The sequence below is a fragment of the Mobula hypostoma genome, chromosome 23, assembly GCF_963921235.1.
Source record: "Mobula hypostoma chromosome 23, sMobHyp1.1, whole genome shotgun sequence".
Classification (NCBI taxonomy): domain Eukaryota; kingdom Metazoa; phylum Chordata; class Chondrichthyes; order Myliobatiformes; family Myliobatidae; genus Mobula; species Mobula hypostoma.
This window is the reverse complement of record NC_086119.1, coordinates 408,678-435,605: the sequence shown is the minus strand read 5'-3', so window position 1 is coordinate 435,605 and position 26,928 is coordinate 408,678. Positions and strand designations below refer to the sequence as shown.

Here is a 26,928-nt window from a genome sequence, read left to right as displayed (position 1 = left end):
TGGCTTTATGTGTGGTAGATTGTGTTTAACCAATCTTACAGAATTTTTGAGGAAGTTACCTGAAAAGGTGATGAAGGCAAAACAGTGGATGTTGCCTACATGAACTTTAGCAAAGATTTCGATAAGGTCCTGCATGGGAGGTTGGTCAAGAAGGCTTAATCACTTGTCATTCAAGATGAGGTAGTAAACTAGATTAGGCATTGGCTTTGTGGAAGAAGCCAGAGAGTGGTAGTAGATGATTGCTTCTCTGACTGGAAGCCTGTGACTAGTGGTGTGCCACAGAGATCAGTACTGGGTCCGTTGTTGTTAGTCATCTATATCAACAACCTGTCACGTACCCTGTGACGGATTAAAGAACCAGCAGAAATGGAAAACACTTTGGAGTCTGGTATTGCTATTAAATAATGGTATTTATTAGTAACTACGCAATACAGTAATATAAATGCAGATATATCAAATAGGTTAGCAATGATAATATATACATACAAGTGTGGAAATATAGAAACCAAGCTTCTTCAAGCATAGGGTAAATGGATACAGTCTTACGGTGATGAGTAAAATTCAGTTCAGTTCGCGGTACTGTATTGAATTGAGTAGTGATGGAGAGAGAGAGGTGTTTGGTTCTTCAGGTGAGCTGATGCCATCAATCTTCCCATTGTCCTCCAAAACTTCCAAGTTAGTCAAATTTGACCAACTTAAGAGCACTGTCTTCCAGTGATAGTCTACCAACCCACGTGAGGGTTAGACACACTAGTAGACTCCACAGGGTTGCTCTTTCATGCACTAATAATCCCTCGTAATCGATCCACGGTCCCACACTCGTGGGCACCTAAACAGGATAGTTCACCACACCCTTGTGCATCTGCGTATCCTGTCCTGTGAAATAAGCAATTACGCTGATTTAAATACTGTTGTGCTGAACACCAGCTGTCCATCAAGTAGCTCCTCTCTTCCCTCTTTGTAGGAACTTAGAAGCTGCCAGTGTCCTTGCAGAAATTCCAAACAAACTGTGAGCAGCCTTCGCCTCTCTCTCTTTTTCTTTCTCTCTCTTTTTAACAAGGTGTCTGTGTTCCACAACTCTCTCTCTCTCTTTTAAAAGCACAGTTCATAGGGATAATTCAGGATCCCATCACAAATCTGATCAAGTGTTCCCAACATGGGGGTTCATGGACCCCTTGCTTTATGGCATTGGTCCACGGCATAAAAAAGGTTGGGAACCCCTGATCTAGATAATAAAGTGCTAAACTGGATCAGCAAATTTGTGAATAACACCAAGTTTAAGGGTATAGTGGACAGTGAGGATGGCTATCATATTCTGGACCAGCTGGAAAAATGGCAGACGGAATTTAATGCAGACAGTGTGAGATATGGCACTGTGGGATGACCACCCAGGGTAGGTTTTACATTGTGAGCAGTAGGGCACTGAGGAGTGTGGCAGAATAGAGAGATCTGCGAATACAGATCCATAATTCCTTGAATGTGGCATCAAAGGTACAGTAGATAGGGCCATGAAGGAAGCCTTTGGCACATTGGTGTTTATAAATCAATATATTGAGTACAGGAGTAAGGATGTTATGTTGATATTGTATCAGACATTGGTGAGGCTTAATTTGGAATATTGTGTACAGTTTTGGTCACCTACTTACAGGAAAGATGTAAATAAGATTGAAAGAGTGCAGAGAAAATTTACAAGGATGTTGCTGGAACTTGAGTACCTGAGTTACAGGGAAAGGTTGAACAGGTTAGGACCTCATTCCCTAGAAAGTAAAAGATTGAGGAGAGAAATGATAGAGATATACAAAATTGAGGGATATAAACAGGGTAAAAACAAGCAGGCTTTTTCCTCTGAGGCTGGGTGAAACTATAACTAAAGGTCATGGGTGGAGTGAATGGTGAACATGAGGGGGAACTTCTTCTCCCAGATGATGGTGAGAGTGTGGAAATGAGCTGACAGTGCAAGTGGTTTGATTACAACATTTTTTTTCAATGTTTCTATTTAAGAGAAATTTGGTTAGGTACATGAATGGAATGGATATGGAGGGATATGGCCCAGGTGCAGGTTGTTGGAGCGAGGCAGATTAATGGCTCAGCATGGATTGGAAGCACTGAAGGGCCTGTTTCTGAACTGTAGTGTTCTATGACTCTGTGACTCTAGTTGAAGGAAAATATTAAAAATAGAATGATGAAAGAGTTGAAACTACTTGGGCTGTAGACACTGATTGAAGCCTTTCTCTTTAATTAGACCTCATATTTACTATTTTTGTTCTATCTTTGATTAAATTCCTGTGGGAAACCTTGCAAGCAGATACAATAGTACTGCTTTAGATGGAGACATGAATATGCAAGTCTATGGATCATGTGTGGGCAGAATGGAGTTAGTTTAATTAGAAAATATGATTGGTGCAAACATTGTGGGCTAAGGAGCCTTTGCCTGTACTGTACTGCTCTGTGTTTGATATTCCACGACATTTCAGCATACTAAAGTGATTAAGTACATCCATGTTTTTGGGTGTTGTGTAGATTAGCAATGATATGTTAGACTGAAGGAATGCATTCACAATGCTGAATGGCTAACTCCTGGTTCTATGAAGAAATAGTAAAGTAAAAATTCCCTTGCTGTCATTAACTCTCAATTTGAAATAATGAAAATTCAGGAACGACTGTGCAGGTGCATGGACGCCAGTGAGTTCAACCGGTGGGAAGAGTTTGAAAAGAAGACAGCTTTATAGAGCTGGCATTGAAGGAACGGGCGACAGAGTAGAGGGAGTTAGAGTATGAGGGCTTCGGCGATAAAGAGGCGAGGTAACTTACTGTGAAGAATAGGAATAGGAAATATGTCTGTGAGGCTGGTGTTCTGTCCTGGGTGTCAAGTATGGGATGACAACGAAACTCCAGCCTCCTGGACGGCCACATCTGCGCCGTGCATCGAACTGCAGCTCCTAAGGGACCGCATTAGGCAACTAGAGATGCAGCTCGATGACCTTCGTCTGATCAGGGAAAGTGAGGAGGTGATAGAGAGGAGCTAAAGCAAGTAGTCACACCGGGGCCTCGGGAAGCAGATAAGTGGGTAACAGTCAGGAGAGGGAGGGGCAAGCGTCAGATACTAGACAGTACCCCTGTGGCTGTCCACCTTAACAATGAGTAATCATGTTTGAGTACAGTTCAGGGGGACGACCTATCTGGGGGAAGCAACAGTGGCCGTGCCTCTGGCACAGAGTCTGGCCCTGTGGCTCAGAAGGGTAGGGAAAGGAAGAAGATGGCAGCAGTAATAGGGGACTCAATAGTTATGGGGTCAGACAGGCAATTCTGTGGACGCAGGAAAGAAACGCGGATGGTAGTTTGCCTCCCAGGTGCCAGGGTCCGGGATTTTTCTGATCGCATCCATGACATCCTGAAGTGGGAAGGTGAACAGCCAAAGGTCAAGGTAACTATTGGTACCAACGACATAGGTAGGAATAGGGAAGAGGTCCTGAAAACAGACTACAAGGAGTTAGGAAGGAAGTGGAGAAGCAGGACCTCAAAGATAGGATTGCCGCCTGTGCCACGTGACAGTGAGTATAGGAATAGAGTGAGGTGGAGAATAAATGCGTGGCTGAAGGATTGGAGCAGGGGGCAGGGATTCAGATTTCTGGATCATTGAGACTTCTTTTGGGGCAGGAGTCAACCATACGAAAAGGACGGGTTGCACTTAAATCCAAGGGAGACCAATATCCTGGCAGGGAGGTTTGCTAAGGCTATTGGGAGAGTTTAAACTAGAATCGCTGGGGGGGGGGGGCGGGGGGAGGTGTTAACTGAACTGAAGAGACGGAGGAAGGGGCGGTTAGCTCACAAATCAAGAAAGCTTATAGACAGTGTGAGAGGGAGGATAGGCAGATGATGGAAAAGGGATACGCTCAGACTGATGGTTTGAGATGTGTCTATTTTAATGCAAGGAGTATCACGAACAAAGCGGATGAGCTTAGAGCGTGGATCAGTTCCCGGAGCTATGATGTTGTGGCCATTACAGAGACTTGAATGGTGCAGGGGCAGGAATGGCCACTTAGAGTTCCAGGCTTTAGATGTTTCAGAAAGGACAGGGAATGAGGCAAAAGAGGTGGGGGCATGGCACTGCTGATCAGAGATAGTGTCATGGCTGCAGAAAAGGAGGAAGTCATGGAGAGATTGTCTACTGAGTCTCTGTGGGTGGAACAGGAAGGGGTCAATAACTCTACTGGGTGTTTTTTAAAGACTGGGACTGGGACATCGGAAAGCAGATAGGGAGACAGATTCTGGAAAGACACAATAATAACAGGGCTGTCGTGGTGGAAGATTTTAATTTCCCCAATATTGATTGGCATCTTTCTAGAGCAGTGGTCCCCAACCACCGGGCCACAAAGCATGTGCTACTGAGCCTTGAGGAAACAATATGATTTGGCGATATGAGTCAGCTGCACCTTTCCTCATTCCCTGTCACGCCCACTGTTGAACTTGAACGCACACAAGGTCATTACGCACACATCATCCATGTCAGCGTGGGAAGAAGATCAACTCCTTAAGCTCGCAAATGACAGCTGGCTGAAATGTATGTTTGACATAACATCTCTGCCAGCATTCTGGATCAAAGTCAAGGCTAAATATCCTGAGACAGCCACGAAAGCACTGAAAACGTTGCTTCCATTTCCATTATACCTCTGCGAAGCAGGGCTTTCTGCAATGAATGCAATGAAAACTAAATTGCGAAATAGACTGGACATAAGGAACCCCCTTCCAGTATCACTGTCTCCCATCACCCCTCGATGGGACCGTCTTGTTGCAGGGAAACAAGCCCATGGGCTAGGTAGATAGATAAATAGATATACTTTATTAATCCCGAGGGAAATTTGTTTTCATTACAGCCGTACCAACCAAGAATAGAGCGTAAATATAGCAATACAAAACCCCCAACAATCAAACAACAAAATGCAAACTATGCCAGATGGAAAATAAGTCCAGGACCAGTCTATTGGCTCAGGTGTCTGACCCTCCACGGGAAGAGCTGCACGTTCGATGGCCACAGGCAGGAACGACCTCCTGTGCCGCCAAGTGTTGTATCACGGTGGAATGTGGCCGAAGTCCAACAGTAAAAAGTTCAATATCCAGTCTGCAAACACGTTCCTTGATCGTAATATGCCCCAGATTGCACCATCCGTTGTTAACCAGATCAGTAAGCACCCAACTCCTTTACGCTTACTGCTCTCAGTGCACTTCCGGTCAGGCGGAACGGTATTACCCACCAAACTCCTCTTCTCTATAAGTCTCTGTTGTCTCGACCCGGTCCTCCTTCCTTGGCTTTGTGATCCCCCTCTGCATCCTCTGTGTGTTTTCCTCCTGATTTCAGCAAGGGTGTCCGCCGCTCTGCTCGCTAAACCAGCCGGCATTTGCTGGTCCGTGGAATACACAATGTGATCTTGCTTCTGTCCTGTGTGTCAGGATGTAACCATTTCCAGCGCTAAAAAAAAAACCCATATAAAACTCTCTCTACCAGCATGTTAGAGAGGGTGCAACTTCGACGTGTTAACGTGAGAATAAAAAAATACAAAAAATAACTTAGATTAAAAAATAAGAAGAAGAAAGTAAGAATAGATCGGAATGGCTGTACCAGGCTGCATGCACGACCGACGCATGTGCACTAACGAATTCGGCTCCCACTAATTCAGCAAAATTGGTGTGTTGCAATGATTTTATATGTTCGTATGAGGAAAATATGTGCTGTGTGTTTAATATCCAAACGTTACTTAAAAAGTTATGATGCTATTGACTTAAAAGTGACTTATAATTGACTTATCACTATATTCATGCAAGGAAAATATGCGCTGTGTGTTTAATATTAAATTCGTTAGATAAACCCTTTTAGAAACGAAATTGAGTGTATTAGCCACTTATAAGTGACTTATAGTTGACATCCCCTATATTCCGGTCGTGATTATCAACCACCCACCCCCGGGTTGCTAACTGTCCCATATTAGCCGGGACATCCCGTATATTGAGCTAAATTGGTTTGTCCCATACGGGACAGCCCGTGTCCCATATTTCCCCCGCTAAGGAAGAGCGTTCCTATGAAACCGTTCATGCCAAAATGGCGTAAGTGAAGAAGCAATTACTATTAATTTATATGGGAAAAATTTTTGAGCATTCCCAGACCCAAAAATAACTTACCAAATCATACCAAATAACACATAAAACCTAAAATAACACTAACATATAGTAAAAGCAGGAATGATATGATAAATACACAGCCTATATAAAGTAGAAATAATGTATGTACAGTGTAGTTTCACTGAACAGAATTGCCAAAAACGATTTGTAGAAAAAAAATCGGCATGTACACGCATGCGCACACAGGTGCCCGTGCAAGGCTTCATGGTCATGGTAGTCTTTCTTGGGGTAAATACAAGTGTCCCGAATTTGACTGCTACTCTTGTCCGTTGGCAACCCTACCACCCCCACTCTGGTCGGCCGGTCCGCAAGAATATTGTCAATATTAAACCGGTCCGCGGTGCAAAAAAGTTTGGGGACCCCTGTTCTAGAGCAAAGGGATTAGATGGGGTGGAGTTTGTTAGGTGTGTTCAGGGAGGTTTCCTGACACAATATGTAGATAAGCCTACAAAAGGAGAGGCTGTACTTGATCTGATGTTGGGAAATGAACCTGGTCAGGTGTCAGGTCTCTCAGTTTGACAGCAATTTTGAGATAGTAATCACAATTCTATCCACTTTACCGTATCATTGGAGGGGGGTAAGCACAGACAAGTTAGGAAAGTGTTTAATTGGAGTAAGGGGAAATATTAAGCTATCAGGCAGGAACTTGGATGCATAAATTGGGAATATATGTTCTCAGGGAAATGTACAGCATAAATGTGGCAAATGTCAGAGGATATTTGTATGGTGTTCTACATAGGTACGTTCCATTGAGACAGGGAAAGGATGGTAGAGTACAGGAACCATGGTGTACAAAGGCTGTTGAAAATCTAGTCATGACAAAAAGAAGAGCTTATGAAAGGTTCAAAAAACTAGGTAATGATAGAAAACTGGAAAATTATAAGGCTGGCACGAAGGAGTTTAAGAATGAAATCAGGAGAGCCAGAAGGGGCCATAAGAAGGCCTTGGTGAGCAGGATTAAGGAAAACCCCAGGCATTCTACAAGTATGTGAAGAGCACGAGGATAAGACGTAAAAGAATAGGACCAATCAAGTGTGACAGTGGAAAAGTGTGTATGGAACCGGAGGATATAGTGGAGGCACTTAATGAATACTTTGCTTCAGTATTCACTATGGAAAAGGACCTTGGCAATTGTAGGGATGACTTACAGCAGACTGAAAATCTTCAGCATATAGATATTAAAAAAGGGGATATGCTGGAGCTTTTGGAAAGCATCCAGTTTGATAAGTCACCGGGATCTGATGAGATATACCCCAGGCTACTGTGGGTAGCGAGAGAGGAGATTGCTGAGCCTTTGGCAATGATCTTTGCATCATCAATGGGGATGGGACAGTTTCCGGAGGGTTGAAGGGTTGCAGATGTTGGTCCCTTATTCAAGAAAGGGAGTAGAGATAGCCCAGGAAATTATAGACCAGTGAGTTTTACTTCAGTGGTTGGTAAGTTGATGGAGAAGATCCTGAGAAGCAAGATTTATGAACATTTGGAGAGACATAATACGATCAGCAATAGTCAGCACGGTTTTGTCAATGGCAGGTCGTGCCTTACAAGCCTGATTGAATTTTTTGAGGATGTGACGAAACATATTGATGAAGGTAGAGCAGTAGATATAGTGTATATGACTTTCAGCAAGGCATTTGATAAGGTACCCCATGCAAGGCTTATTGGGAAAGTAAGGAGGCATGGGATCCAAGGGGACCTTGCTTTGTGGATCCAGAATTGGCTTGCCCATAGAAAGCAAAGAGTGGTTGTAGACAGGTCATATTCTGCATGGAGACTGGTGACCGGTGGTGTGTCTCAGGGATCTGTTCTGGAAACTCTTCTCTTCGTGTTTTTTATAAATGACCTGGATGAGGAAGTGGAGGGATGGGTTGGTAAATTTGCTGATGATGCAAAGGTTGGGGGTGTTGTCGATAGTGTGGGGGGCTGTCAGAGGTTACAGCAGGACATTGACAGGATGCAAAACTGCGCTGAGAAGGAGTTCAACCCCAATAGGTGTGAGGTGGTTCATTTTGGTAGGTCAAGTGTGATGGCAGAATATAGTATTAATGGTAGACTCTTGGCAGTGTGGAGGATCAGAGGGATCTTGGGGTCCAAGTCCATAGGACACTCAAAGCTGCTGTGCAGGTTAACTCTATGGTTAAGAAGGCAAACGGTGCATCGGCCTTCATCAACTGTGGGATTGAGTTCAAGAGCCGAGAGGTAATGCTACAGCTCTATAGGACCCTGGTCAGACCCCACCTGGAGTACTATGCTCAGTTCTGGTCACCTCACTACAGGAAGGATGTGGAAACTATAGAAAGGGTGCAAAGGAGATTTACAAGGATGTTGCCTAGATTGGGGAGCATGCCCTATGAGAATAGGTTGTGTGAACTTCGACTTTTCTCCTTGGAATGACGAAAAATGAGAGGTGACCTGATAGAGGTATATAAGATGGTCAGAGGCATTGATCGCGTGGATAGTCAGAGGCTTTTTCCCAGGGCTGAGATGGCTAGCAAGAGAGGGCACAGTTTTAAAGTGCTTGGAAGTAGGTACAGAAAGGATGTCAGGGTTACGTTTTTTTACGCAGAGAGTGGTGAGTGCGTGGAATGGGCTGCCGGCGACTGTGGTGGAGGTGGATATAATAGGGCAGGGATGGCCAACCTTTTACATTCTATGTGTCAATTTTTTCATGCACAAGTTCAGAAGTTGCATACAACTTTTGTACCCCCATTCAATTCTTGTAAAAATATGTTAATATAGACATACTTAGCATTTTTACATGATATACTGATTTAATATAAAAACCAAGATAAACATTACTTACCTTAATGAGAGTTTTGAGTCTGTTTTGATTTCGCCAAGCTTTTAATGTTTGGAGTTAAATTAGTTACTGAGAGCAGCAGAGAATTCTTCAAATTTGAATCAGTCAATTGCGACCTCGTTTTGTTTTTAATCAATTTCATGGCTGAAAATGCTTGTTCACATCTGTACGTCATTCCAAAACGACAGATATAACTCTGGGCAAATTTTCTTAGTTCTGGAAAATGTTCACAGGATAATGATCGCCAGAAATTAATCATGTCAGAAGCATTTGGGACGGAGGGAAGCTCATCAAATTTCATGTTCAATAATGAATTTGTTTTCAAGTCAATAAGTTCTATTTGCATATTACTAGGCATCTTCATGATTTTTTTGTTCACTAAGTGAAAATGGGTTTATAAATGCAAGTATGCAGTCTTCTTCTTTAGCAAAATCATGAAAATGAGTTTCAAATGACTCTTGCAATAACCTGATTTTTCAATATATTTTGTAAAATTGCCATTATCTTCAGTACATTCACTCTGCTCTTTTAAGTGCAGAAACTGGCTCAAATCCTAATTTTCTAACTAAGAGGTGAACAGTTTTAACTTCATCTTGAATGCATTGATATCATTTACTTAGCTATGAAACAATTTGTTCTTGCCCTGGAGTTTCAAATTTAGATCATTGAGATGGCTGGTAACATCAACTAAAAATGCTAAATCAAATAGCCAATTGTTATCATATAAAAGGGCTCTTTCCTCAGGAAGCTCATTTTTCTCTTCTAGAAAATTATGAACAGTATTTTTCAGTTTCCAAAATCTACTCAGAACCTGTCCTCTAGAAAGCCAGCACACCTCACAATGAAGGACAACATCGCCATATTCCAAATCTAACATGTCACAATATTCTCTGAATTCTCATCTATTTAATCCTCTTGCTCTAATTTTATTCATGCATTTCACAACCAGTAACATAACATGCTGCAAATTTTTATGCACACATTTTTATGCACACATTCTTTCTCTCACTCTCCTTTTTCTCCCTCTGTCCCTCTGAATATACCTCTTGCCCATCCTCTGGGTCACCCCCCCCGTCTTTCTTCCCGGACCTCCTGTCCCATGATCCTCTCGTATCCCCTTTTGCCTATCACCTGTCCAGCTCTTGGCTCTATCCCTCCCCCTCCTGTCTTCTCCTATCATTTTGCATCTCCCCCTCCCCCTCCAGCTTTCAAATCCCTTACTCACTCTTCCTTCAGTTAGTCCTGACGAAGGATCTCGGCCTGAAACGTCGACTGCACTTCTTCCTATAGATGCTGCCTGGCCTGCTGCGTTCACCAGCAACTTGGATGTGTGTTGCTTGAATTTCCAGCATCTGCAGAATTCCTGTTGTTATGCTGCAAATTTAAAGTTTTTCCACACATTGACTCTTGGTGTATAATGCAGTGATACTTTAGTAGAGGATGACCTAAAAAGTTTTCAAGCAAAGTTGTAGTCCCAGCGGCTTTACTTATCAATGATGGCGCTCCGTCAGTACAAACCCCGATGAGTTTACTAGAACCTAGTTGTAGATTTTCTAGGCATGATTCTACTTTGTCAAATATGTCTGATCCTCTTGTTTTTCCATGAAGTGACTCAAGACCGATAAATTCTTCAAAGACGCTAAAATTGTCATCAATTCCTCTTATAAAAATGCTACATCACATATGTCAGCAGATTCGTCCAAAGCTGAAGAAAAGAAAATACAAGCATGGACAAGGTCTTTCAGTTGCTCAGATCCATCATGACAGAGTTCTTCGATGCGTCTCATAACTGTTTGCTTTGACAGAGCAATTTCATCTATTTTCCTTTTGATATTATTATCACCAAGACTTCTTGCAAATATTTGGTGACAAGGCTTAACAATTTCTTCTCCATCAGAGAAAGACTTCTGTTTTTTGGCCAAAGCTAAAGCAATTTTGTAGGACGCTTCTGTTATTGCCAAACTTTCGCAACTTCTTTTAACAAATATATTTTGTCTTCTTTTGATTTCTGACGGACCCGCTATAAATAAAAACTCATTTTCTGACTGTTCATTGAATTCACGCTTACTATCACTTTCTGCTTTTCCTTTGCTCATTTTCTTTAGCACTGTGATGAGTAACTGAAGGCTGAAGGCAAGGCTTAATTTTTGAAAAAGTACAAAACTGCAAATGTTTACAAAGGATGAACAAAGCTCAACTCCATGGCGCACAAGTGTCAATTGTAAACTGACTGGCAAAAACCTGCGACTCACCGCTGGTGCAGACGCCTGGAGCCTCAGGATCAAACAAGTATCAAACATGTATTGGACAGTTATGGAACGACCGCAGAACAAAAGTCCTTCTTTCCTAGTTTGACTTATTGAACATTTTTAAAAATTGAAAACAAATTAATGTGAAAGAAGATAACATTCGCCAAAAGATGTGCATGAAATAATAAAATCATTAAAAATAATTGCCAAGTTTTAGATTTATTCTCAGTAAAACCGATTTCTAGCTCCAAGCTACTTGAATTCCTGTTATAGATTTTTTTTTCTACAAATTGGTTTTTGGTTAATACTTTTTGCATGAGTAGGCTTACTTTTTTATTATTATCACTGGGGTGCAATACGCCACTTTTGCCGCATGCGCCATAGGTTGGCCATTCCTGTAATAGGGTGCTTTAAGAGTTTCCTGGATAGGTCCATAGAGTTTACAAAAGTAGAGGGCTATGGGTAACTCTGCGTAATTTCTAAAGTACATGTTCAGCACACCATTGTGGGCTGAAGGGTCTGTATTGTGCTATTTTTTTTCTATGTTTCTAAAAACTGAAGACCTGACTTACCTGAAATACTACTGCAGCAATTGAAAGAAATGTTCGAATGGAGTGTTAAGTAAACACTTTAGTCACCACAGTGTTGTTGTCCCTGAGAGGACAGCTCAGATTGCATTCAGTCTGACCTACCACTGGTACTCCTCCTATGTATGCATTTACTTTATGTGGCCCAGCAAGACCAATCATTTTGGGAACTTAGGTGCTCAGGCATTCCTGTGAGCTGGAATGGTTCACATTACTTCCAGGCCTTGAATGGTGGAAGCTAAGATCTTGCTCTCAGACCAAAATGATGGTCTTTGAATAATTTTTAAAATATCTTTGGTCATCAGAATCTAGTGGATTTTAATAATGAAAATAAAACCACTTAAAAATTAAACGTAAGTTTAATTGAAACATTAAGAATAGGGAAGATAAATAAACACCATACCAGTTACTTTATCAGTCTAGGGCAGCAACCCCATTCATGACTAATGTAAAACGGAGAGCCCAGATGGGAAATGCATCAACTCAGCAAAGTTGTGCTAAACTGTGTCCAGTGATATTGGGCTGGCGGAGTGTTGATGGTGGGGATGGTGTTAGGTGGGGCCAGGATGAGTAAAGATACAAAACAAAACTGCTGGAGGAACTCAGCGGGTGAGGCAGCATCAACAGAGTGAAATGGATAATGTTTCAGGTTGAGACCCTTCATTTGAACTATCAGATATACCCACAGCTGACATCTCAGTGCTCACCTAAAGGCCTAGAAAGGAAAAGGCTGACCCATTCAATGCAGCTAACTGGCAATAAGCTGTGAAAACTGTGGTTACAAGACAATACGTTCTAGACCAGTTTGACAGACTCTCAATTACTTTTCTTCTGTTTTTCTTTTTAAGTAGCTGAATATATAAGGGAATCAACATTTTTCTAGCCAAAAGCTTCAGTAAATTCATTTTACTTACCATCAGCATTAAAGCTGATCTAGTGTAATTTATGTTCTTTTCCATTAACATACCTGATTAACCTGTTGCCTCATCCACCACTCCATGAACGTTACATATTTTTCAACCAGCTGAGTGCTAAGCGAACTGAGTGTTGTGTTCTGAGTCGCTGCTGCTGTGGAGACTTGTACCAATGGAACCAACAACAGGTAGTTTGATTCTGAAAGGCACATGCTGCAGGGCTGAATATTCTGGTAGTAAGACAGGACATTCCTCATGGCCCGGGCTGCATCTGTAAGCAAATTCACAACTCCATAACAACATTCCAGAAATTTATAAATTGTGACCAACTAACTCAAAACAATGATTTGAAGTATAACAAAACCATAAAGAATCAGTATCAGAATCAGAATCAGGTTTATTATCACCGGCAAGTGATGTGAAGTTTGTTAACTTAGCAACAGCAGTTCAATGCAATACATAATATAGAAGAGAGAAAAAAATAAGTAAATCAATTACAGTATACGTACATTGAATAGATTAAAAACTGTGCAAAAACAGAAATACTGTATATTAAAAAAGTGAGGTACTGTAGTATCCAAGGGTTCAATGTTCACTTAGGAAATGGATGGCAGAGGGGAAGAAGCTGTTCGTGAATTGCTGAGTGTGTGCCTTCAGGCTTCTGTACTTCCTACCTGATGGTAACAGTGAGAAAAGGGCATGACCTGGGTACTGGAGGTCCTTAATAATGGATGCTTACTTTCTGAGACTCTGCTCCCTGAAGATGTCCTGGGTACTTTGTAGGCTAGTACCCAAGATGGAGCTGACTAGATTTACAACCCTCTGCAGCTTCTTTCAGTCCTATGCAGTAGCCCCCGCCGCCGACACCAGACAGTGATACAGCCTGTCAGAATGCTCTCCACGGTATATCTATAAAAGTTTTTGAGTGTATTTGTTGACATACCAAATCTCTTCAAACTCCTAATGAAGTATAGTCGCTGTCTTGCCTTCTTTATAACTGCTTTGATAAGTTGGGACCAGGTTAGGTCCTCAGAGATCTTGACACCCAGGAACCTGAAACTACTCACTCTCTCCACTTCTGATCTCTCTATGAGGATTGGTGTGTGTTTCTTCATCTTATCCTTCCTGAAGTCCACAATCAGCTCTTTCGTCTTACTGATGTTGAGTGCCAGGTTGTTGCTGCAGCACCAATCCACTAGTTGGCATCTCTCACTCCTGTACGCCCTCTCGTCACCACCTAAAATTCTATCAACAATGGTTGGATCATCATCAAATTTATAGATGGTATTTGAGCTATGCCTAGCTACACAGTCATGTGTATATAGAGTGTAGAGCACATGGCTAAGCACACACCCCTGAGTTGCGCCAGTGTTGATCGTCAGTGAGGAGGATATGTTATCACCAATCCACACAGATTGTGGTCTTCCGGTTAGGAAGTCGAGGATCTAATTGCAGAGGGAGATACAGAGGCCCAGGTTCTGCAACTTTTCAATCAGGATTGTGGGAATGATGGTATTAAATGCTGAGCTATAGTTAATGAACAGCACCCTGACATAGATGTTTGTGTTGTCCAGGTGGTCTAAAGCCATGTGGGGAGCCATTGAGATTGCATCTGCCATTGACTTATTGTGGTGATAGGCAAACTGCAATGGGTCCAGGTCCTTGCTGAGGTAGGAGTTCAGTCTAGTCATGACCAACCTCTCAAAAACATTTCATCACTGTCAATTGAGTGCTACCAGACGACAGTCATTAATGCACATCACATTATTCTTCTTAGGGACTGGTATAATTGTTGCCTTTTTGAAGCAAATGGGAACTTCTGCACATAGCAGTGAGAGGTTGAAAATATCCTTGAATACTCCCGCTAGGTGGATGGCACAGGTTTTCAGAGCCTTACCAGATACTCCATCTGGACCTTCCACCTTGCAAGGGTTCACTCTCTTTAAAGGCAGCTTAACATCAACCTCTGAGACAGAGATCAGAGGGTTATCAGGTGCAGCAGAGACCTTCACAGCTGTAGTTGTGTTCTTCCTTTCAAAGCAGGCATAGAAGGCATTGAGTTCATCTGGTAGTGAAGCATCACTGCCACTCATGCTACACACATAAAAGTTGCTGGTGAACGCAGCAGGCCAGGCAGCATCTCTAGAAAGAGGTGCAGTCGACGTTTCAGGCCGAGACCCTTCGTCAGGACTAACTGAAGGAAGAGTGAGTAAGGGATTTGAAAGTTGGAGGGGGAGGGGGAGATCCAAAATGATAGGAGAAGACAGGAAGGGGAGGGATGGAGCCAAGAGCTGGACGGGTGATTGGCAAAAGGGATACGAGAGGATCATGGGACAGGAGGTCCGGGAAGAAAGACAAGCTGGGGGGGGACCCAGAGGATGGGCAAGGGGTATATTCAGAGGGACAGAGGGAGAAAAAGGAGAGTGAGAGAAAGAATGTGTGTATAAAAATATGTAACAGATGGGGTACGAGGGGGAGGTGGGGCATTAGCAGAAGTTAGAGAAGCCGATGTTCATGCCATCAGGTTGGAGGCTACCCAGACGGAATATAAGGTGTTGTTCCTCCAACCTGAGTGTGGCTTCATCTTTACAGTAGAGGAGGCCTTGGATAGACATGTCAGAATGGGAATGGGATGTGGAATTAAAATGTGTGGCCACTGGGAGATCCTGTTTTCTCTGGCGGACAGAGCGTAGGTGTTCAGTGAAATGGTCTCTTAGTCTGCGTCGGGTCTCACCAATATATAGAAGGCCACATCGGGAGGACTGGACGCAGTATATCACCCCAGCCGACTCACGGGTGAAGTGTTGTCTCACCTGGAAGGACTGTTTGGGGCCCTGAAAGGTGGTAAGGGAGGAAGTGTAAGGGCACGTGTAGCACTTGTTCCGCTTACATGGATAAGTGCCAGGAGGGAGATCAGTGGGGAGGGATGGGGGGAACGAATGGACAAGGGAGTCGCGTAGGGAGCGATCCCTGCGGAATGCGGGGGGGGGGGAGGGAAAGATGTGCTTAGTGGTGGGATCCCGTTGGAGGTGGCGGAAGTTATGGAGAATAATATGTTGGACCCGGAGGCTGGTGGGGTGGTAGGTGAGGACCAGGGGAACCCTATTCCTAGTGGGGTGGCGGGAGGATGGACTGAGAGCAGATGTACGTGAAATGGGGGAGATGCGTTTAAGAGCAGAGTTGATAGTGGAGGAAGGGAAGTCCCTTTCTTTAAAAAAGGAAGACATCTCCCTCGTCCTAGAATGAAAAGCCTCATCCTGAGAGCAGATGCGGCAGAGACGGAGGAATTGCGAGAAGGGGATGGCGTTTTTGCAAGAGACAGGGTGAGAAGAGGAATAGTCCAGATAACTGTGAGAGTCAGTAGGCTTATAGTAGACATCAGTGGATAAGCTGTCTCCAGAGACAGAGACAGAAAGATCTAGAAAGGGGAGGGAGGTGTCGGAAATGGACCAGGTAAACTTGAGGGCAGGGTGAAAGTTGGAGGCAAAGTTAATAAAGTCAACAAGCTCAGCATGCGTGCAGGAAGCAGCGCCAATGCAGTCGTCGATGTAGCGAAGAAAAAGTGGGGTCAGATACCAGAATAGGCACGGAACATAGATTGTTGTACAAAGCCAACAAAAAGGCAGGCATAGCTAGGACCCATACGGGTGCCCACAGCTACACCTTTAGTTTGGAGGAAGTGGGAGGAGCCAAAGGAGAAATTATTAAGAGTAAGGACTAATTCCACTAGATGGAGCAGAGTGGTGGTACAGGGGAACTGATTAGGTCTGGAATCCAAAAAGCGTAGAGCTTTGAGACCTTCCTGATGGGGGATGGAAGTATATAGGGACTGGACATCTGTGGTGAAAATAAAGCGGTGGGGTCAGGGAACTTAAAATCATTGAAAAGTTTAAGAGCGTGAGAAGTGTCACGAACATAGGTAGGAAGGGATTGAACAAGGGGGGATAAAACCGTGTCGAGGTATGCAGAAACGACTTCGGCGGGGCAGGAGCAAGCTGAGACAATAGGTCGGCCAGGACAGGCAGGTTTGTGGATCTTGGGTAGGAGGTAGAAACAGGAAGTGCGAGGTGTGGGAACTATAAGGTTGGTAGCAGTGGATGGGAGATCCCCTGAGCGGATAAAGTTGGTGATGGTGTGGGAGACAATGGCCTGGTGCTCCTTAGTGGGGTCATGATCGAGGGGTAAATAAGAGGAGGTATCCGCGAGTTGTCGCTGTGCCTCGGCAAGGTAGAGGTCAGTACGCCAGACTACAACAGCACCCCCCTTATCGGCGGGTTTAATAATAAGGTTAGGATTAGTGCGAAGGGAGTGGAGAGCACAGCGTTCCGAAGGAGTGAGGTTGGAATGGGGACAAGGTGCGGTGAAGTCGAGACGGTTGATGTTCCATCGGCAATTAGCGATAAAGAGATCCAGAGCAGGCAGAAGACCACAGCGGGGTGTCCATGAAGAACAGGAGGGTTGAAGACGGGAGAAGGGGTCATCGGTGGGGGGTGGAAGAGTCCTTGCCAAAGAAGTAGGCTCGGAGACGGAGACGGTGGATGAAAAGTTCCGCATCATGGCGAAAACGGAACTCGCTGAGGTGTGGGCGAAAGGGGACAAAGGTGAGGCCCTCACTGAGGACAGAGCGCTCTGCCTCCGACAGTTGAAGGTCGGAGGGGATGGTAAAGACCCGGCACGGATGAGAGCTGGGATCAGAGGGGGGGGCGGGGGGAGGCTGGGGGTGTCAGTGGAGATGGGAGGGTTGGGGTGAGAGGAAGATGGAGCCTCTGAGGACCCAGGAGCTGACGATGGGATCTGAAGGAGATGGGATTGCAGAGTATTGGTGGGGGAAGGGGAGACGGGAGTCACAATAGCAGCACATAAAGACCCGGCCTGCAGTTCAGGGCTGGAATCTTGAGAGCTCGGATCAGATGGGGGAGGTTATGTGTGTTGCTTGAATTTCCAGCATCTGCAGAATTCCTGTTGTCTGCCACTCATGCTATTGGGTTTCGCTTTGTAGGAAGTAATGTCTTGCAAACCCTGCCAGAGTTGCTGTGCATCCGATGTCGCCTCCAACCTCATTCGAAATTGTTTCTTTGCCCTTGAAATAGCTCCATCTTGAGTACTAGCCTACAAAGTACCCAGGACGTCTGCAAAGAGCAGTGTCTCAGAAAGGCAGCGTCCATTATTAAGGACCTCCAGCACCCAGGACATGTCCTTTTCTCACTGTTACCGTTAGGTAGGAGGTACAGAAGCATGAAGGCACAAACTCGGCAACTCAGTAACAGCTTCTTCCCCTCTGCCATCCGATTCCTAAGTGGACATTGAACCCGTGAACACTGCCTCACTTTTTAATATATAAGGTTATATATTATTTCTGTTTTTGTACAATTTTTTAATCTATTCAATATACGTATACTGTAATTGATTTACTTATTTTTAAAATCTTCTTCTATATTATGTATAGCATTGAACTGCTGCTGCGAAGTTAACAAATTTCACGACACATGTTGGTGATAATAAACCTGATTGTGATTCTGTTGATAAATGTACTTTTAATCTTTGAATCTCAAAGCAGTTTTCTTCCCATCCCATATTGTCGTTATGTCTTTCTACACAGGTTGCTAGGGTGGTTAAGAAGGCATGTGACATGCTTGTCTTTATTAATTGAGACATTGAGTTAAAAAGTCTGAAAGTTATGTTGCAGTTTTATAAAACTCTAGTTAGACCACATTGGGAGTATGGCATACAGTTCCCACTACTACTACTACGTTGACTCGGGCCTAGGGGGCTGGTGTCGGCCGGTTGCCCTATTATAGGAAGGATGTTGTGGCTTTAGAGAGAGTGCAGAACAGGTTTAGCAGGATGCTGCCTGGATAAAAGGGCATGTGCTATAATGTTGGACAAAAGCTGTACAAACTTGGGTTGTTTTCTCCACAGCACTGGAGTCTGAGGGGAGATTTGATAGATGTTTATAAGATTATGAGAGACATAAACAGAGTAGACAGACAATATCTTTTTCCAAGGGTTGAAATGCCTAATCCAGAAGGTATGCAATTAAAACGCAAACAACAGGAATTCTGCAGATGCTGGAAATTCAAGCAACACACATCAAAGTTGCTGGTGAATGCAGCAGGCCAGGCAGCATCTCTAGGAAGAGGTACAGTTGACATTTCGGGCCAAGACCCTTCGTCAGGACTAACTGAAGGAAGAGTTAGTAAGAGATTTGAAAGTGGGAGGGGGAGGGGGAGATCCAAAATGATAGGAGAAGACAGGAGGGGGAGGGATGAAATCTCTGGGTTCCCCCCCCACCCGTCTTCCTCCCCGGACCTCCTGTCCCATGATCCTCTCATATCCCCTTTGCCAATCACCTGTCCAGCTCTTGGCTCCATCCCTCCCCCTCCTGTCTTCTCCTATCATTTTGGATCTCCCCCTCCCCCTCCCACTTTCAAATCTCTTACTAGCTCTTCCTTCAGTTAGTCCTGACGAAGGGTCTCGGCCTGAAACGTCGACTGTACCTCTTCCTACAGATGCTGCCTGGCATGCTGCGTTTATCAGCAACTTTGATGTGTGTTGCAGGTATGCAATTAAGTTGAGAGGGGTTTAGTTCAAAGGAGATGTGAAGGGCAAGTTTTTACACAGTGAGTTTGGGTTCCTGGAATGCACTGCCAACGGTGGTGGTAGGGGCAAAAGCATTAGGGACTTTTAAGAGACGTTTGGATAGGCACATGAATGTGATGGAAATGGAAGGATATGGACATTGTGAAGGCAGAAATTATTAGTTTAGTTGTCCATTTGATTACTGATTTAATTTGTTCGCCACAAAATTGTGAGCTGAAGGAACTGTTCCGAAGCAATACTGTTCTACATTCTTTGTTTCATATACTGACATTGTATCATCACCAAACTTGGAAAGTTTGTTCCCCTCTCCAGTTTAGCAACATAAAATGCAAACACTGAGGACTAAAGAACATTCCTTGAGGTATTCCACTAATTATATCTTTCCAACCTGAGAAGGACCTATTCATTACAACTCTTGGTCCACATTGTTGTACTTAACTAATCCCTTCTGTCACCACAATGTGCCTATCTAAGAGCCTCTGCAACATCTCTATTGTATTTGCACCTGTCTCTACCCCTAGATGCACATTCCAAGTACAGCACTGAACATTCACTGACCTGCACATTTCCTTTGACCCTATCCCATTTTACCTTAAATGCATATCTCTAGTTTAAGATATTTCATCTCTGGGAAACAGATACTGGCTATCTTCTCTATTTGTGCCTCTCATAATCTTATAAATTTCTATCAGATCTACCATCCCAGCCTTTGCCACTCTAGAGAAAACAATCCAAGTTTGTCCAACCTCTCCTTTAGCTACTGCCTGGTGGATTGTTAGAAACTGAATCAATCAGGGCGTTCCGGAGACAACTGGACAACCGTTTTAAAGAAAATAATCAGAAGGGGCTGTAGGAAAGTGAGAGGCTGCTTTACTTGGAGCAGGCATAGACCTGATAGACAACAATGCTATAAATCCAGTATGTTTCATAAATGTCAGATAATTTTGTTTCATTATATTATTCCAAATATAAATGCCTCCAGTCTCAGAATCACTTACAATTTGTTTCACTGAGAGTTTTGAAGGTTGGATCTGAAGACAGCAGAGATTCACATTTCAGTAATATCTCCTTGTTATTACTGGACTGCGCAACATTTAGAGAAAGCCAAGAAAGGTATTCCATTCTCACTACAGAGAGAGAGAAAAAAAGCATGTTAGGAAAATACAAAGACTCATATTCAAATTTTGAAGTTCTAACTAGGTTTATAGATGTACAAACATAGTTGTAGTTGACCATGTTTATGACATTGACTAATTTTACAATTAACATGCTATGTGCTGAAAAACATGTCAAAGAATGTCATATTAATTTAAAAATTAACATGTATAGTAGAACTTTTCCACGTCAGTAACAATTTTGTTACAAAGGATTAATAGGATTGTTTACTTAGTTGAATCTTGAGGCTCTGTGTTGGTTGGGGTTGAGCATGAATTTGGTGTTTCAGCTATCTATGTGATAAGTAAGCCTGGGCAGTACCATATGGAGAGCAAGCTGTTACTCATGCAAGTTGCCCATCTCCAAGCAGCTGATGGATCCAAAGAAACGACAGGGACTGATAAAGTTTGGCACCAGCGGCATTGAAGGAGTTGCCAGTCAGCATTGAACTCAACTTAGGGACTCCAGCTCTGGAGTTTTCCTTGGGGTTTACTCTCGAAGCCATCCCCAGAGTGGGTATAGCTGCAGGACAGCAGTGGTTTGAGGTCAGAGTTTTCCTTTTCCTAGATGACCTGCCAACTATGGCTGATGAGTCCCATCTGCCCAAAGCAATTGGTTTTAAGGTGCCAGTAACCCACCATTGTCCTTTTTCCTTTCAGCAGAAACGGGCTTAGTAGCTAAGCCACATGTGAAGGCCAGTATCTGGACTTGGTTGTCAGATGGCTATATAATTGAATTAGATAAGGAATAAACTGGAACTAAACATTGGAACATAAAGGGAGGGGCTTGCATCAGTCAACTGTCACTGATGTGATTCTTCTATATTAAAAAAAGTTTGCAGGGGAAATCCTTATCAACTTGCAAGGAATATGTGATTAGGTCTAATCAACCTGAACTGATCAGGCCAAAGGCTTTATTTGCTTAGCTGGATATATTTGGACAGCACTTGGATAGATAGAGTCTGATTAGGAGGAGTCAGCATGGTTTTGTACCTGGGAAGTTATATTTTATGAAACTTTTAGTTGCTTGAAGAGATAACCAACGCGGTATATGAGGGTAGAGTAATGGATGTATCTATTTGGACTTTAGCAAGAACTTTGATAAGGTTACATGTGGTAGGCTGGTCTGGAAGGTCAGGTCCATGACAGGTTACAAATTAATCCGAGGGGGACCAATATCCTTCTGGGCAAATTGGCTAGAGCTGTTGGGGAGGGTTTAAACTAAACTGGCAGGGAGGTTGGGAACCAGAGTGATAGGGCTGAGGATGGGGCAGTTGGTATACAAGCAGATGAAGTGTGTAGTGAGACTGTCAAGAATGACAGGCAGATGATAGGGCCAGCTGAGTTGCAGTGCAACATGGGGACAAAATTGAAAAGGATGATGAATACAGGACTGAAAGTGTTATACTTGAATGAACGCAGTATATGGAGTAAGGTAGATGATCTTGTAGCGCAGTTAGAGATTGACAGGTATGATGCTGTGGGCATCACGGAGTTGTGGCTAAAAGAACATTATAGTTGAGAGCTTAACATCCAAGGATCAAAAGGACAGGCAGGTAGGCAGATTGGGGTGGTGTGACTCTGTTGGTGAAACATGAAACCAAATCCTTAGAAAGAGGTGACATATGATTGGAAGATGCAGAATCATACGTAGAGTTAAGGAACAGCAAGGGTATAAAACCCTGATGGAAGTTATATACAGACCTCCGAACTGTAGCCAGGATGTGGGCTACAAACTACAACAGGAGATAGAAAATGCATGTCAAATGGGCAATGTTATGATAGTCATGGGGGATTTCAACACCCAGGTAGATTGGGAAAATCAGTCTGGTGCTGATTTTGGAGCCCTAGCGTGAGAATCTGTAGAATGCTTATGAGATGGCTTTTTAAAGCAGCTTGTGGCTGAACCCACAAGGGGATCAGCTATTCTGAAATGGATGTTGTGTAATGAAGAGGAGTTGATTAGGGAGCTTAAGGTAAAGTAACTCTTAGAAAACAGTAATCATAATATGACAGAATTCACCCTGCAATGTAAGAAGGAGAAGATAAAGTCAGATGTATCACTATTATAGTGAAGTAAAGAGAAATACATGAGACAGGAGCTGGCCAAAATTGATTGGATGCGATCACTAGAAGGGATGATGGCAGAACAGCCATTGGGCTGGAGTTCTCAGAAGTAATTCGGAAGGTGCAGGATAGATACATCCCAAAGAAGTTGTTTTCTAAAGGTAGGATGATGCAACCCTGACTGACAAGGGATGTCAAAGTCAATCTAAAAGCAAAAAAGAGGGTATATAGAACAAAAATTACCGGGAAGTTAGAGGATTGGAAATCTTTTAAAAAACAACAAAAGGCAACTAAAAAGCTATAAGGAGGGAAAAGACTTAATATGAAGCTAGCTAATAATAAGATACCAAAAGTTTTTTCAGATACATAAAGAGTAAAAGACAGGTGAGAGTAGATATTGGACAGTTAAAAATGATGATGGAGAGGTAATAATGGGGTCAAGGAAATGGTGGACAAAGTGAATAAGTACTTTGCATCAATTTTCATTGCGGAAGACACCGGCAGTATGCCAGAAGTTCGAGAGTGTCAGGGGGCAGAAGTGAGTGCAGTTACTATTACTAGGGAGAAAGTGCTTGGGAAGCTGAAAGGTCTGAAGGTAGATAAGTCTTTCTTTCTTTTTAAATCTTTTTATTAATTTTCAAAATTATAAACTCAATAACAAAGTTGGTACAAAGAGATTGGAATAATGTTAATCAGCATATATAAAATAAATTTTAAGTAACATAGATATAAAGGACTTCCAAATGCATAATGAAATTAGTCATTAAAAAAAATAAAAATAAAAAAAAAATATAAACAAAAAAAACCCAAAAGAAAAAGAGAAAAACCCCCTCCAAAAAAGCAAAACAGGGCTAGACCAATAGCTTGTAACAGACACGTTCAGTAATGTCGTTAACTCCACTCCTCTCATCATATAATTTAAGTTTAGAAAAAAGATTCGGAAAGGTCGGATTACATCATATGAAAATGTTGCATAAAAGGTTTCCAAGTTTCTTCAAATTTAACCGAAGGGTCAAAAATATCACTTCTAATTTTTTCTAAATTTAAACTTAATATCATTTGAGAAAACTATTGGAATGTAGTTGGAGGATTAGTTTCCTTCTAGTTCAACAAAATAGATCTTCTCGCCATTAAAGTAACAAATGCTATCATTCGACAGGCTGAAGAAGACAAAGATTTATGTTCTACCATTGGCAATCCAAAGATTGCTGTAATAGGATGGGGTTTTAAATCGAAGCATAGAACTGTTGAAATAATATCAAAAACGTCTTTCCAATATTTTTTCCAAAAGAGGACAGGACCAAAACATATGAGTTAAAGAAGCCACTTCAGAGTGACATCTATCACAAGTAGGGTTTATATGGGAATAAAAATGAGCTAGTTTATCTTTGAGCTCTGTGTACTACTTTAAATTATATTAATGTATGTTTAGCACATATAGAAGAAGTACTAACTAATTGAAAAAATTTTCCCATTTCTCTATAGGTAGGGAAAGTTGAAGTTCCCTTTCCCATTCACTTTTGATTTTATCAGATATATCTGGCTGTAATTTCATAATTATATCATAAATTATTGCTATTAATCCCTTCTGCAAAGGATTAAAACCTAAAGTTTTATCAAAAATGCCAGAAGGATTTGAAGTTGGAAAGGTAGGCAACGTAGTATTTAAAAAATTTCTTATTTGTAGGTATCTAAAAAAGTGGGATCTAGGCAAATCAAATTTCTCAGATAACTGCTCAAAAGACATAAAGCAGTTATCCAGAAATAGATCACGAAAACATATTATACCTTTCATTTTCCATATCAAAAAGGCTTCGTCCATTACCGAGGATTGGAAAAAGAAATTAGATATAATAGGGCTTGATAACATAAATTGATTCAGGCCAAAAAATTTACGAAATTGAAACCATATTCGCAATGTATGTTTAACTATAGGGTTGAAAATTTGTTTATTCAATTTAGATAGTGCAAAAGGCAGTGGAGTTCCTAAAATGGAAGCTAAAGAAAACCCTTGTACAGAATGGCCTTCAAGGTTTACCCAATATGGGCTTGGAGTTATATTCCAATCTTGTGTCCAAAATATTAAATATCGGATATTAATTGCCCAGTAGTAAAATCTTAGGATAGGCAATGCCAAACCACCCTCTTTCTTAGATTTCTGTAAGTATTTTTTACTTAATCTGGGATTTCTATTTTGCCATATATAAGAGGAAATTTTAGAGTCAATAGTATCAAAAAAAGATTTAGGAATAAAAATCGGTATCGCTTGAAATATATGTAAAAATTTGGGTAAAATAATCATTTTAATAGCATTAATACGGCCAATCAGTGATAGAGACAAAGGGGACCATTTAGTAATCAGTTGTTTAACCTGATTAATTAATGGTAAAAGGTTGAAATTGAATAGATCCTTATGTCTCTTAGTAATTTTAACTCCCAAATAAGTAAAATAGTCAGTAATCACTCTAAATAGAGAGTTTCTATAAATGGGAACCTGCACATTTAATGGAAAGGGTTCACTCTTACCTAGGTTCAATTTATAACCAGAAAAACTACTAAACTGAGCGAGCAAAGTTAATACTGCCGGAATAGATTTTCCTGAGTTAGAAATATATAATAGTAGATCATCTGCATATAGTGATAATCTATGAGTCTCGTTTCCACGGGTAATGCCAAATATATTAGGGGAGTCACGAATGGCAATAGCTAGTGGTTCCAAGGCAATATCAAATAGTAGTGGACTAAGAGGGCAACCCTGTCTAGTACCACGGAATAAATGGAAAAAAAGGGGATCTTTGATTGTTAGTAAATACCGAAGCCAAAGGGGTAAAATATATCAGTTTAATCCAGGAAATGAATATCGGACTAAAATTAAATTTCTCAAGGGTATTGAATAAATATATCCATTCAACTCTATCAAAAGCTTTCTCAGCATCCAATGAAATAACACATTCTGGAATTTTGGGTGAAGGCGTATAAACAATATTCATTAATCTCCTAATATTAAAAAAAGAGTAACAGTTTTTAATAAATCCAGTTTGATCAGCAGAAATAACTTGGGGTAAAGCATTCTCCAATCTCATTGCCAATATTTTAGAAAAAATCTTAGAATCGACATTCAGCACAGATATGGGCCTATAAGATGCACATTCAGTAGGATCCTTATCTTTTTTAAGAATTAGGGAAATAGAAGCTCGATAAAAAGATTGTGGTAATTTACCTATTGACACTGTATCTCTAAAAACACTACATAGCCAAGGAGTTAGTGTAGTTGAGAAAAAATTTAAAAATTCTACTGTAAATCCATCTGGGCCAGGTGCTTTACCTGAGTTCATTGAAAAAATAGCATTCTTTATTTCCTCTACTGTAATAGGTACATCTAGTTTTGAACATTCATTAGATGATAATTTTGGAATATTCAGTTTCTTAAAAAATTCATGCATTATAGTGGAGTCATCAGGAAATTCTGATTGATATAGGGAGGTATAAAACTCTTGAAAGGATTTATTAATCTCGTCATGGTCAACTGTCAAAGTGCCATCTTGCTTACGAATCTTAAGAATCTGTCTTTTAACCGAGGCCGATTTCAATTGATTAGCTAAAAGTTTCCCAGTTTTATCACCATGTATATAAAATTGACTCTTAGTTTTGATTAATTGACTTTCAATCGAAGATGATAATAAGAGATTATGTTCCATTTGAAGTTCAACTCTCTGTTTATAAAGTTCTTGATTCGGAGCTATAAAATATTTCTTATCAATTTCTTTAATCTTGTCGACCAGTTTAAGTATTTCCTTATTAGTTCACTTTTTTAGTCCAGCAGTGTATGAAATAATTTGTCCATGAATATATGCTTTAAAAGTATCCTAGAGTGTCCTACTGGAAATATTATCCGTGGAATTCGTTGTAAAGAAAAACTTAATCCGTTCATCAATAAACCTAACAAAATCTGAATCTTGAAGCAAAGTGGTATTAAATATCACTTTGAGGTCGAGTGCAGGGCTACTGTAGGAAACTTTGTCACATGGTGTGAGCAGAATTATCTGCAGCTTAATGTGAAAAAGACTAAGGAGCTGGTGGTAGACCTGAGGAGAGCTAAGGTACCGGTGACCCCTGTTTTCATCCGGGGGTCAGTGTGGACATGGTGGAGGATTACAAATACCTAGGGATACATATTGACAATAAATTGGACTGGTCAAAGAACACTGAGGCTGTCTACAAGAAGGGTCAGAGCCGTCTCTATTTCCTGAGGAGACTGAGGTCCTTTAACATCTGCTGGACGATGCTGAGGATGTTCTACGAGTCTGTGGTGGCCAGCGCTATCATGTTTGCTGTTGTGTGCTGGGGCAGCAGGCTGAGGGTAGCAGACACCAACAGAATCAA

At 41.8% G+C, this 26,928-nt stretch overlaps 1 protein-coding gene across 3 annotated transcripts in view; it reads right to left on the bottom strand.

The window, feature by feature from the left end:
* Positions 1-405: 405 nt before the first annotated feature.
* The window catches only part of LOC134336647 (uncharacterized), a 94,233-nt gene continuing 67,710 nt past the window's right edge, over positions 406-26,928 (bottom strand). For 2 of the 3 annotated variants that reach the window (XM_063030981.1, XM_063030984.1), the window contains 3 exons: positions 20,323-20,451; positions 12,778-12,995; positions 4,780-5,467 (listed from right to left, as the gene is read on the bottom strand). In XM_063030981.1, the coding sequence (XP_062887051.1) occupies positions 5,381-5,467; positions 12,778-12,995; positions 20,323-20,451 (434 nt within the window). In that variant the 3' untranslated portion in view covers positions 4,780-5,380. Of the gene's footprint in view, positions 877-4,779; positions 5,468-12,777; positions 12,996-20,322; positions 20,452-26,928 lie in introns of those variants that run through there. The other variant, XM_063030983.1, reaches the window with a different exon arrangement.